Source organism: Andrographis paniculata, unplaced genomic scaffold, assembly GCF_009805555.1.
Source record: "Andrographis paniculata isolate CXL003 unplaced genomic scaffold, ASM980555v1 Contig5END, whole genome shotgun sequence".
Taxonomy (NCBI): domain Eukaryota; kingdom Viridiplantae; phylum Streptophyta; class Magnoliopsida; order Lamiales; family Acanthaceae; genus Andrographis; species Andrographis paniculata.
Genome location: NW_026137595.1, coordinates 3,969,016 through 3,982,776, shown reverse-complemented (window position 1 = coordinate 3,982,776; position 13,761 = coordinate 3,969,016). Strand labels below are relative to the sequence as shown.

The following is a 13,761-nucleotide window of genomic DNA, read 5'->3' as shown; positions in this document are numbered from 1 at the left end:
TACTGGAGCTTGTGGCATGTATCCAAAACCAGCCCTCGAACCTTGGGTTGTCTGTGGTGGTAACTTTCCCAGCCGTGACTTCCCATTTGGATTATATCCAACTTTTGTGAGAAGTTTGTAGGCTTTTGGGCCAAAACTTTTATCCTTTTGCAACCGCATAGCCTTTATTTATTTTCTTTTTCTATTCCTTGTCGGTGAGGGAGAGATTGGGTTGAGTGGGGTCATCGGAAGAGTTAAATCTTTCAGAGGCTCAATTAATGAGTCTAGATAACCTGAGGCGGGTGTTTTTTCTTTATCTCTTGACTTTGCCCCCAAGTTTGGTTGTGGTGCTTTGACATCTTCATGTACCTTGGATTCTTTTGCTTCTGTAGAGAAATATTTGGCATCCGCAAAGTGTGACTCGACTTCTGTATATGGCTTTGTATCGTCGAGAACTTTCTTTGTCACTCCATTTTGAGTGTATTTAAATCATTGGTGCCACGTTGATGGAACTACACCATTCTTATGTATCCATGGTCTTCCCAAAAGAACGTTGAAAGATGTTTTTGCATCTATGACGTAGAACAAAGAGTTAGTTTCTATTTCATCGATTAGCAGTCTCAATCTTATGGTGCCAAGTGCTCTTCGCCCATTTTGATTGTATCCGTATATTATCATACGACTCTCGAACAATTGATCTACTAGTATTCCCAATTGTTGCAATGTGTATAGAGGAAGGACGTTGACTGCGGCTCCTCCGTCTAAGAATATCCGGCTAATTCTTTGCTCATGGATATAACCCACGACCAGTAATAGCCGATTATGGGGTTTGGATCCTAACATCAAATCTTCATCAGTGAAAGTTATCGCGGCACATTCTTCACTCGATTCATCTTTGATCGCCTTGTCACCTTTCTCGGTAGTGAGGCAATATGATTCCTCATCTTTTATGTCAACTTCGAGAGACCCGAATGATAGCCATAAATCGCATGCATTAAATATTTATATTATTTGCAATATTTGATTGATTTTGATTAGATTCTACCTGATTTGGTCATATATTATTTATTTATAATTTACATGAGAAAAATAATAAAATTAATATAATTAGTGGAAAAAGAGAACAAAAAGGTCCAAGGCCCAATTGTTACAAAATTAGGGCAAATATAAAGGAAAGAAATAAGGGAGAGGCGCCACTTTATGCCATTTTCTGAGGAGAGCACCGTGCAGAAGAGTCCTAGAGAGAAACCGTGCAAGGGCAAGAAGAAGAAAGATTCTACCAAGAAGATTTCAAGTTCTACCCCTACCAACATAATTCTCAGGCGATGTTTCTCTTTGTTCATTTTCCTTTGTTCTTTCTCCTATGATTAGCGAGTAGTTTATTTTTCTAGTCTAGGAGTGGAAAAAAACTGGATTTGGGAGATTAGATTTGTTTTGATTTATGATATTTCTTTGGTTCCTAAGTATTTCTGTAGTTTCTGATTCTTTGAGTTATAATCTTTTATTTGGTTGGGTATTGTGGCCAGGTATTTCAATTGGATTGAGGATTAATTACTAAACTAAATTAGGCGTCCGTAATTGCGTTTTAATTTGATTCAAGTAGCAACTAGTGGCAGACACCATTAGGAAATCACATAATCAATTTTAAAAAATTTCGTATAGTTAATTGTTAAATTGAATTAGGCTCTTCTAGTTCGCAAGACGGTTAGGATAGTAAATTCTTTGTGGCATCACTAGGGTTCTAGTCTAACTAAGGAAACCATTGACGGGCGTACCTAGACTGTCAAGAAATTAAGGAAGAGTTGGTTATTAGGCGCGTGTCGGTAACTATAACTAATTTATTTTGAAACCAATAAAATTAAATAATTATCAATGATCAAATCCATTACCTAAGTTGTCAATTTTATCCCTAGACTGGAAACTTGTTTTTATTGAATTTATCTTTTAGTCGTAGAGTTTTTAGTTTGTTATTTTATTTTTATTTTCTACTTCCAAAATCCCCCCTTTTATTATATTTGTAAATCAAACAATAAAAAAAAAAACATTGTTAATTCCCTGAGGAGACGACCCTACTTCATCTATACTATGTTATTTTTATTGCGGAAGTAGGTTTATTTTATTTAAATTTTGCAGCGTGTGAGAAACGCCTGTCACCGAACATGATTGAAGTGACATTAACAGCAGTAGAATCGTCTTCAAGGGTGATCTTTCCTTCACGAACCAACTCCATGACTTTGTTTTTAAAGATGAAACAGTTATGGATGGGATGTTCTACGACACGATGGTATTTACAGTATCTTTGGTCATCAACCTTTCCAGCTTCCTCCGGTCTTTTTGAACTCAGAAGTTCGATGAGGTTTTCTCTGAGTAGATCGTCAAAGATGTCTGAGACATCAGAATCTAGGAAATGATAAGTTTTGGTCTGCAACTCTTTAAGGGTTGGTCTTGGAGGTCTGTCTGTTTAAGTTGACTATCTTTTCCTTGCAACTTCTTTTTCTTTACTTTGGATCTTCATTGGTGCTTTGGTCATCGCTTTTATGGCCAACGCTTCTTTGCCGGAAGACTTGATAGGGGTGTTGTTCTCCTTCTTTGTGGCATCATATCTTTCGTATCTTTTTACTTTTGAAGATTCTTGAACTGGTGGTCTGGGCATTCCGCTTGAAGCCATACTTAACTCCATGTCATGAGCGCGGGTAGCAAGTTCTTCAAAAGTGCGGGGTCGGATCCCTTGCAGGATGTATTTCAACCTCCAGTGCATTTCTTGGACGCACATCTCTATACCAGAGGCCTCGGACAACCGGTCTTTGCAGTTCAAACTCAGACTCCTCCAACGGTTGATATAGTCGATTGCTGGTTCATCTTTCCATTGACAAGTATTGGTGGGCTCTATCATACTGACGGTTCTTTTTGTGCTGTAGAACCGGTTTAAGAACTCGTACTCCAATTGCTCCCAACTGTCGATTGAACCAACCTTCAGGTTGATGTACCAGTTGAAGGTGTTGCCTTTTAACGACCGCATGAACTGCTTCACCAGGAGATCGCCGTATGTCCCAACATTGTTGCATGTTTCCATGAAGTGTGTCACATGCTGCTTTGGGTTGCCTTTGCCATCAAATTGTTGGAACTTCGGCGGTTGATATCCCAACGGCATCTTGAGGGTGTCGATCCTTGAAGTGTAAGACTTGGCATAAATGTTTGTTGGCCTTGAACTTCCTTCAAACTCCCTTTTGAGAGCTCCTTTGATATACTCATCAAACTGGGATAGGTGAATGAAGGAGTCGGATGATGCTTGAAACGGCATTGGTCCCACCATTTTTTCTTTATTATAGCGTTCATCCGTGGATGTTTCCGCCTCATCTTGGGCCTTTGGAGCATTGTGTTCTGACTTGTCTAGTTTTGCAAGCAGTTTTGCGATGACATTGTCTTGTTGCTGCATGTGTTGAGACATCCCTACAATGATTTTGGCCAGTGCAACGAGTTGGTCTTTTATGTTTGAAGCATTCATGGTCACACTGGCGCATAACTTGATGCAGTCGAACGAGTTGCAGTTTCTTGAGGGGTGACCGATGCAGAGGTACTCTTGAAGCTTTCATCCTCCTCATAGAGTGGGTTTTGCTCTTTGATTTTCGGATGTGCATCCTCGGAAAATGACAGTGCTCTTTTAACCATGCTTCGTGTCAGCACTCCAGCATTCGTTGAAGCACTTGAGGTTCTTGATGTAGTAGCAGCGACTCCTCTGGCGGCGGCGGCTAGAGCAGTAGCTTTCAACACAACGTTAGAAGTCTTTATCTTGTAGGAAGCCACTGATCGTTGAGAATTCGACAGGAAGATAGATGAAAGGTAGAGTCGTCCCACTAGACGTGCCAAAAATCTGTAGACAAAAAAATTGTGTGATATTTTTATAAACACAAAATCGTACAAATTACATTTAATTTAAATATATACGGGTCCTATTCTCTATTTGAATCCTTTGATTCTCTTCCCGGGTCGATTCATTTTTCAACTTGGGTTTGGATAGCTCCTTTGATCCGAAGGGATTTTGGTCTTCGGTTAGGCTTTGCCAGCTTTTAGAGGGCTTTGCTATCCATGTCGATGATTTTGATCGTCGACTTTGGATTGATATCTCATTTGGATGATCCGACGGAATTTGATCTTTGAGGGGGTAGATTTGGTGCTCTATAACGCTTCTGGCGGCGTGTCCCTTTGACTTTTGGATCGAAGAGGGCCGAGTTTCCGCTTTTGATGAAGAACGCGATGAACATCTTGAAGCTTTGGGAGCGACTTTGGAGGCTCTTCCTTGGCTTTGATAGATTCTTCAATGGCTTTGGGAGCTTTGATCCTTCCTCCGGCTCGGGCATACGACGAAGAACGTTAACTCCATCGATTCGTCAACCAATATTGGATTATTTGTCCAAATCGGTGACTTTTTTACGAAGAACGCTTCGAAGGACACGAAGAACAATGAAGAACATTGCAGAGAGTCTAGAGAGACTTACCCTTGCGCGAGTCTTCAAATGAACTTCGGTGTGTAATGAATTGACCAAGGCTCCTATTTATATGGGAGGGTGACCTTGGCTTCTTTTTCGGATGGTATCACGTGGCGAGTCCTGATTGGCCAATAGGAAGATTTTATAATCCTTCATTTTTCATGGGATGTCGTTTTCCATTTTTTAAGGATTTGATTGCGCGCTTTCCTATCTTGTCAAGATCTTTATATTATTTCCTTTTTCGAAAGATATTAATTTATATACTTCCTTAATTGACAAGATTAATTTATTTTGCTGCCAAATTTATTATGGCTCTATTTATGCACGTAATATTTGTACGATATCTTCCATTTTTAGCAGATTTTTGCATTCATTATTGATATTTATTGTAGAAAAATTAACATATGTACATAATTAAATATCTTATATTTATTTTATTAAAATTTTATTTTCTTCCAAAATATATGATATTTAATTTAATTTAGATATTTAATTTTTAATGCCTACAATAATAAAAACAAAAAAACATATATATTTACTTTATAAATATATATATTTACTTAATAAATGTATAGCGTACAATATATGTTATAATAGTAGTCTAACTTCAATAATCCTTGCTATAAAAAATAAAATAAATAAGTATAGATAGTTATAAATGATATAATCAAATATAATGATATAAATAGGATGAGAATATGCCACAACACCTGTCAGGGCCTATGGTCTGGCCTATATAAGCCCAACTGGCCTTGATCTATTTACTAAAAAAGTCAAGTTAAAAAAATTTATAAGCCTTTTTATTTAAAAAAATATAGTTTTTTTAATTAACAGACTGACTTATTTATTATTATTATTATTTTTTGTAAAAATATTTTTTATTATTATATATTAAAAATAATTTTCTATCTAATAATAATATTTATTAAATAATATTAATTATAAATTTATTATAAAAAATAGAATTTTTTTAACTTATAATAGTTTCGGGTGTGTTTGTTTGAGGGTTTGGATTTTGAGTTGAGATTTGAATAGTAAAATATTTGAATTCGAATAGTTGTATGATGTGATATAAATAAGTTTTGATGTGATATTTTGAATATAAAATTGATTTTTAGTATAATATAAAAAAAAAAATAGGTGTTTGATTTGATGTTTTTGGGAGGAAAAATTTGAATAAATAGTGGAAGTTTGGGAAAGTCTCCCAAACAAACACACCCATTGGTATCTACATTATTTTTTTTTATTTCTAACTAAATTTACAAATAAATAAATAAAAATATTATGTAGTCTTTTAAATAGGCCAAATCAGACTTTAAAAAAGCTAGACTCCAACTTTAAAAAAAAAATTCAGGCTAACTAGGCCATATATTTTTGAAATAGGTCAAGCTTATTTAGCCAAAATCTGACCTAGCGTGGTCTGGCTTATTTCCACCCTTAGATATAAAGAATTGAAATTCAATACAACGGTAGCTTTTTATTTTTAAAACAAATAAGGCAATTAGTTGCAATGTTGCGACAATTATAGGATATACAATGTCCATTTTCTATAGGATATACAAAGTCCATTTTCTATTACAACTTTTATTATACTTCAATTGATTGACGATTTATATATGCAATGTTACAAATTGTAGTATATCATTGCAATTTCTCTCCATTTTCTTACCTGTGTTTGGCCCTTCGACGGAGGTCGGTTCTCTCCATTTTCTTACCTGTGTTTGGCCCTTCGATGGAGGTCGGTTCTCTCCATTTTCTTACCTGTGTTTGGCCCTTCGACGGAGGTCGGTCCGCGAGGTTGGGGAAATGAACCGCAGAGGGACTTTACAGGAAAGGGATTATTCGCTAGTTCGTTGGGTAGGGTGATTTTCGCATCTTAAAAAAAGAAGGAAGAAAGAAGAAAGAAGAAAATTGGGAAAAAAAAAAAAAAAAACATAAAACAGAGAAAAAATGAAGAGAACGAAGAAATCAAGACCAAAGTGGCCTCACCTGCATGCGATTATTCATCGAGACATTCACGTCGAGAAGGCGGCCATTGGAGAATACGCATTTCGAGTCCTGACATCTTTTCCATCGAGATGTTCAGCGAGGGCTGCTATTTTCAAGCCGTTGTACTTGCTTTTAGCTCGCGAGTGATCTAGTCATATTTCTAAAATTGAATTTGATTAGGGTTAAGTAAGTGTGCTTTTTATTATCAAATTAAAATATTATTTAACAAAAATTCAAATTAATACATGATTTTAAATCAATTCAAATCATAATCAAACACACATATTATATTTAAAAAATAAAAAATCAAATCAAATTATCATAACGACAGTTCAAATTTTTCAAATAAATAATAAACGCCTATCTTCAAAATTTATAAGTAACAACAAAGTATAATTTGTATTCTTTTGAATTATAGGAAATACATTTCCATATGATTTACATTGTCAATTTAATACAAAAATTTTTACAAAAACATTCTTACATATCCAAATTAGTTTGCTTGATAAGAATAGTGATTTATTGTGTGAATTAAACCGTTATATTTACCTAGTGATTTTAAAAAGTATTTTCATATTTTTGTATGTTTATTTATTTGAGTTTTTTTTTTCACATAAATATTCACTCTTTCTATTCAAATCCCACATAATTTATTATTATTTAATAAAAAATAATTATTTTTAAATTAATGAATTTTATTCGAACAATTAATACTTTCTGAACCAAATCAATGTTAACCAATAGGAAATAATATTATCACATTAAAATAACATGCTAATTCTGGAAATCGAATAAAAACCAAACAAACACGGCATTAAATTAAAAATCAATTGAATTAAAGGAAGGCAGACTTCCCATTTCTCTGATTGTGTGAATCAAACGCCAAATTCTTTTCTCCTCCTCCTAATTATCCACGAATGGACTGTGGTGTTACAGTCATAGCAGCAGGCTCTGAACAGAACCAACAAACAGCAGGATTCCGAACAGCGCCGGCCAGCAGCTCTCCGACTTCCCTCCGATGAACATCAATCTTTCTCCGGAGACTAAAGGATTTTGATTTTCGGCCAAGGTGCAAAATAACCTATGTCGCAAGGGTGGAGCTCGGTTCCTTACTCTAAGCCTCGACACCCAACAGAATGAGCCATCGGAAAAGGTTCGAAACTCGCCCAGTAACCCTCGTAGGAAGGCTGGTCGGAAACTTTCTCTAATTGGTTTCTCTCCTATTTCCACTAAATCCTTTCTTACCTTTTTTTCTACACTGTGAAACTCACTCACACCAAACCTCTTTTTTAATTCTCTATCCCCCAAAGACTAAATGTTGGCAAATTTAAAAATGTCAAACCCTTTTTCTTTTTGCAAAGAGTTGACCGATATACTGATTTTGGATGTATCATGCGTGTCCCACACTCATAGAACAAATGTATGTGTATTGGACAGAGGAAGTGCAGGAGAGGCTGTACGTATTGTTCTCTTATACTGCATGACATTTATTGCCCTGATACACTGCCCAAAGTTAACACACAGTCAACTATTTCTTGTGTGCAGTATTTGTATTTTGTGTGTTGTTTGTGTTTGTTTCAGTAAGGAGACACACAACACATCGAGTAAGTTTCCTCACCACCTGTTAAAGTGTTGAGAGAGCTTATCCATAGAGGATTGAAGACGAGAAGAAAGATTTCTTGAAGTCGAAGCCAAAGAAGATATTCATCCGGTAAACAACTTTATTCTTAGCTTGGTCGCTGGCCTGCTTAAGTTGTTGCGGCGAAGTAACAGCTAGTCCATGAGAGTTTGTATAAACTAAATGGAGTTTGAGTAGAAGATAGGTTGGATAGTTCGGTTTGGTGTCTTATATGGTGTAAACAAAGTGTTTGGTTTAGTTAAGAGTCCTGGATTGGAATCCCCCAGACGTAGGTTGGAAAACCGAACTGGGTAAACAACCTTGGTGTGTTTTTTTTTCTTTCTGCACTTATTTAGTCATCGATTTGTAAACAAACACACACTGCCGTTATAACTGTAAGACAACTACGTTGTAAAGCTGTGGTTACGTCGAACGTTTCACAGTTCCGCTGTGCAAGTTACTCGGAGGCGTTGGACCTCTTATTCAATCGCCCCCCTGTGATTTCCAACATCTAGTATCAGAGCAGCGACTCAATACCCCGAGTAGATCTGTCTGTGGTTCAAGATGAGTCGTGAAGTAATCTCGTCCATTCATCCACTAGTTCTCGATGGGAACAACTACACCTACTGGAAAAACAAGATAGAGACATACCTGTTAACTCTTGGTGATGAAACTTGGGAAGTTGTAGAGCTTGGCTGGACTCCTCCAACCAAATTTATGCTTGGAGAAACTCATAACAACCCCCTAACTATCGTTCTGAAGTCAAAAAATAAGTGGACACCTGAAGAAAAAATTGCTGCTGGTGGAAATGCTAAAGCTATAAATGCTATATTTGCTTATGTCGATGAAGTTCAGTTTTGTGTCATCTCAAACTGCAAGAAAGCAAAGGATGCATGGAGAGCCCTTGAAAATGCATTTTCAGGGAACTACTGACGTTAAAACAAGAAAACTCCAAATGGTGGAAAGTATGTTCGAAGTCTTGAAAATGACTGATGATGAAACAATGTCTGAGTTCTACACTCGATTCAAGGATGTGGTAAACCAAGCATATGCTCTTTGCTTGGAATATGATGAACAAAGGCTGGTTCAAAAGATGATGAGAAGTGTGAACAAAAAATTCAAAATCAAAGTCTCTAATATTGAGGATAAGAATAAAACCAAGAACATGAATCTTGAAACCTTAAATAGTATTTTCATGAATTGGGAGATGAATCATACTGAAGAAGAAAACTCAAAAGGGGTTGCTCTTGCTGCTAAAGATCTGGAGTTTGTCGAATCTGATGAAGAAATGTCTCTGTTGTCCAAAAAGTTGTCTCGTATGATAAGTGAAACACGTGCTCGAAAATTTCACAATTCTTGAAACAGAGGTCACTATGGTGGTAAAACAAATGGTGAACAACGAAAGTATCCAGAACACAAAAGTGTTGGTTACAACAAAGAAAAAAGAGCTTATGATAAAAGCTACAATAAGAAGTTCAACATTGTTTCTAGACCAGAAAACTCAAGTGATCTGAAATATTTTGCATGTGGTGGAGTTGGCCATGTGAAAGTTGAATGTGCAGCGTTCAAGAAAAAGAAAAACATGCATTTCAAGATACCTGGAGTGATGAAGAAGGCAGTCAAGAATCTAAAGATGAAAGTGATAATGAAAGCGTTGTTGTTTTTGTTGCCAAAGAAAAAGAATCTAGCAAAGGAAAACAAAGTGTTCCTAAAGAAGAATGTAACAGCAACGACACAATCAAGATGGACATCTATGAGCTGATAGAAGCTTACGAGGGACTTGTAGCAGAACAAAAAATTTGTGTCAAAAGAAAGGATTTGATCAACACAATTTATCGTTTGGAAGCTCGAGTTGAAAAAGCTGGGAAAGGGAATCAAGAAATGTTCAAAATCAATGAAGGACTTCAGAGGGAAGTCAAACAATTGAAAATGAAGTGTGATGATTTGAGAGAAGAAAATGATAGGCTCAAGAAAAGAAAAGACAAACTCGATGAAGTTTTATCGATTGGAAAACCATTTCGAGATCATTGTGGGATAGGTTATCAAGAACCCATGAAGGTGAACCCAACTCTCTGTGAAAGGAGGTTTGCTTATTGATGTGAAGATTTCAAGAAAACCTGCAAAAGGGAAGAACACTAAAGGTTCCAAAGAAAACAGAAATGAGAGACGAAATCGAAATCGCAGAAGGAACAAACGTGTTAATCCGTTGTTACAACATAAGATTAACTGCAAATACTGTTTTCGATTTGGTCATGTTAAATCTTACTGTTTCAAGCTGGCTAGGGCTTTGATATTTGGAAAAAAAGTCCATTAGCCATCAGAGGAGCTGAAACAAAGGGTGAATCTCATAATGAAATGGAGACCTAAGAAGAATCAATCTCAAATGATGTGCAATTTCATCTTATCTAATCAAGAAGCAACTAATTCATCTCGATAGTATTTTGATAATGCATGTTCACGCCATATGACAAATCAGAAGCATCTATTGAAAGATTATGTAGCTGACACTTGTGGAAAAGTGATATTTAGAGATGGAGCCAAAGGAAAAATTGTGGGTGGTTTTCTTGAAGCCAAAGGTATACTAAAGTTGTCGAAGGTATATTTTCTTGAAGGTTTGAGTACTAATCTCATTAGTATCAGTCAGTTATGTGATGATTAGTTGTAAACGAAGTTCACTAAGGATACTTGTGAGGTGTACAACAATAAGAAGGAGTGCGTGATGACTAGAAAAAGGTCAAGGAACAACTACTACTTACTTGACAAACCCGTGGATGTTGCATGGATCTCAAAGGATGATGGAGCCTTTCTATGGCATACAAGACTTGGCCATGTCAACCAACAGAATGATGAAGTTGAGTAAGCAAGGAATTATCAGAGGACTTCCAAAGTTTTCGAAGTTACCTAACTTCATTTGTGGTGATTGTGCTTAAGGAAAGAAGAAGCATATCTCTCATCCGCAGTCGGAACATTAAAGCAACAACACTTGTCTGGATTTGCTGCACATGGATTTGATAGATACAGTGGATACACCCAGTCTTAGAGGTAAAAAGTACATACTTGTGTGCATTGATGACTTCTCAAGATATACATGAGTTGATTTTATGAAGGAGAAAGAAGATACATTTGATATCTTTGAAAAATTGTGCAAAATATTGATGAATGAGAAGAGATCAAAGGTTAATCGAATTTGTACCAATCATGGCAAGGAGTTTGAGAATCAAAAGTTTGATGGTTTCTGTTTTGATCTTGGATTACTTTATGAGTATTCAGCCCTGAAGACCCCACAACAAAAGAGTCGTGGAAAGGAAGAATCGAACACTTCAAGAAATGGCTCGATCAATGATGCAAGCGAAAGGTATTGCGAAGTACTTATGGGCTGAGGTGATCAACACTACATGTTATTTGATCAATAGAGTATATCTGAGACCCTACACTAAGGTCACACCATACGAGCTATGGAAAGGAAAAAAGCCGAATGTGTTATACTTTCACACATTTGGATGTCGATGGTACATTTTGAAGGATGGGAGTTATAATTAGAAATTTGATGCAAGATCAGATGAAGGGATATTCATTGGTTATTCTCATAACAAAAAAAGCTTATTGCGTCTACAACAAAAGGATGAAGAAAGTTATGGAATCGAGGAATGTACCTTTTGATGACTCTCGTGTGGAAATGAGATCAATCAATCAAGAGAATGATGAAGACTTTATGCCTCTTCCTACTGTTCAGAATCAGAATGTCTTACATGAGGTTCAGAACTCTCTACCTCAGATTCCAGTACCAACTCGTGATGAGAGTTCGATGCAATTCGATTGGAGTGAAGCAGATGAATCTACAAAAGTTACAACTGCTGTAGAACAACCTTGAGAATGTCAGTCTGATGCTGAAGTAAGGAGATATGGTTCAAGAACTTAGAACCATCCTATTGATGCTGTCATTGGAGATACACAAAAAGGTCGTCGAACCAAAGGAAAGTAAATTGATTTTAGGGAATTTTCTGGTATGAATTGTTTCGTATCTGCCATTGAGCCAAAGAATATTGAAGAAGCGTTGAAATATGAGTACTGGATCAGTGCTATGCAAGATGAGCTGAATCAATTTGAAAGAAACAGAGCCTGGACGTTGGTAGAACAACCAGATGACATCCATGTCATTGGAATGTAGTGGATATTCAAGAACAAATCTGATGATAAATGGAATATCACAAGGAACAAAGCTCGGCTGGTTGTACAGGGATACACTCAAATTGAAGGAGTTGATTATGATGAAACGTTTGCCCCCGTTGCAAGAATTGAAACCGTGAGGTCATTACTCTCAATTTCATGCTCCCTTGGATTTTCTCTATTTCAAATGGATGTCAAAATTGCATTTTTGAATGGCTGGATCAAAGAGGAAATATATATGGAGAATTCTAAAGGATTTGAAGATCCATTCTATCCAAATCATGTATACCGATTGAGGAAACCTTTGTATGGATTGAAGCAAGTACCCCGTGCTTGGTATGATCGATTTTCTACCTTCTTTATTGGAAATGAATACACCATAGGATCCACTGATAAGAAATTATTCATCAAGAATAAAGGTACTGATGTTATGATTGCTCAAGTTTATTTCGATGATATTGTCTTTGGATCTACGACAAAGAAGTTGAAGGATGAATTTGTAGAGTTCATGTATTCAGAATTCGAGATGAGTATGATAGGATAGCCGACATACTTCATTGCATTGCAAATCAAGCAATGTGCTGATAAGATATTTCTGAACCAAATAAAGTATGCAAAGAATATAGTTGAGAAGTTTGGTTTGAAGAGTTCTAAAACTGTTAGAACATCGTTGGGACAACATGACAAGCTGTCTAAGGATGCTGAAGGAAAGGATGTTGATCAGAAATTATTTAGGAGCATTATCGGAAGTCTGTTGTATCTTACGGTTAGCAGACCCCGATATCACATTTAATGTTGGTGTTGCTCGATTCCAATCAACCCCAAAAGAATCTCACTTGAAAGCCGCAAAAAGAATTTTGAGGTATATTCATAGAACGTATGAACTTGGATTATGGTATTCTAAGAGATCATCACTTGATCTAATTGGATTTACTGATTCCGATTGAGCCGGATGCTGTGATGACCGGACGAGTACAACTGGAAGATGTTTTTACATTGGTGAGAATTTGATAAGTTGGAGCTCGAATAAGCAAAGTTTGATTGCTTTATCTACTACAGAAGTGGAGTATGTAGCCGCTGGAAGTTGGTGTGCGCAATATTTATGGATTAAGAAAATGTTGCAGGATTATGGGATTGAAAAGTAGTCATTTGTATTGTGGTGTGACAACACCAGTGCAATCAACATATCGAAAAATCCAATTCAACATGGTCGAACAAAGTACATAGAAATTTGATATCATTTTATCCGAGAGCTTGTGGAAGCTGAAATGTGTAAATTGCAGCACATGGAAACTGATTTTCAAAAGGCAGACATCCTCATCAAAGCCTTGGGTTCAGAACGGTTTGAGAAATTGAGAAGGGAATTAGGTATATGTTCATACCTAAAGTAATTCCATTTATGGTGGGATTGGTCCAATATTCATGGGATTTTATTTGGATATATTTTGGAATATTGGATAAATACAAGGAAGGGAGAAATACGTGGCTTAATATTACTGAAGGGAAATTAGTAGCCTTTTT

General features: G+C 36.4%; 1 protein-coding gene across 1 annotated transcript; it reads right to left on the bottom strand.

Annotated features, from left to right (window-relative positions):
• Nucleotides 1–468: 468 nt before the first annotated feature.
• LOC127259136 (uncharacterized) lies at nucleotides 469–3,484 on the bottom strand. Its single transcript, XM_051286280.1, has 3 exons — nucleotides 2,482–3,484; nucleotides 2,134–2,379; nucleotides 469–935 (listed from the first exon to the last, which is right to left on the bottom strand). Exons 1-3 carry the CDS (start codon nucleotides 3,482–3,484, stop codon nucleotides 469–471), a joined length of 1,716 nt encoding a protein of 571 aa, XP_051142237.1.
• Nucleotides 3,485–13,761: the final 10,277 nt, after the last annotated feature.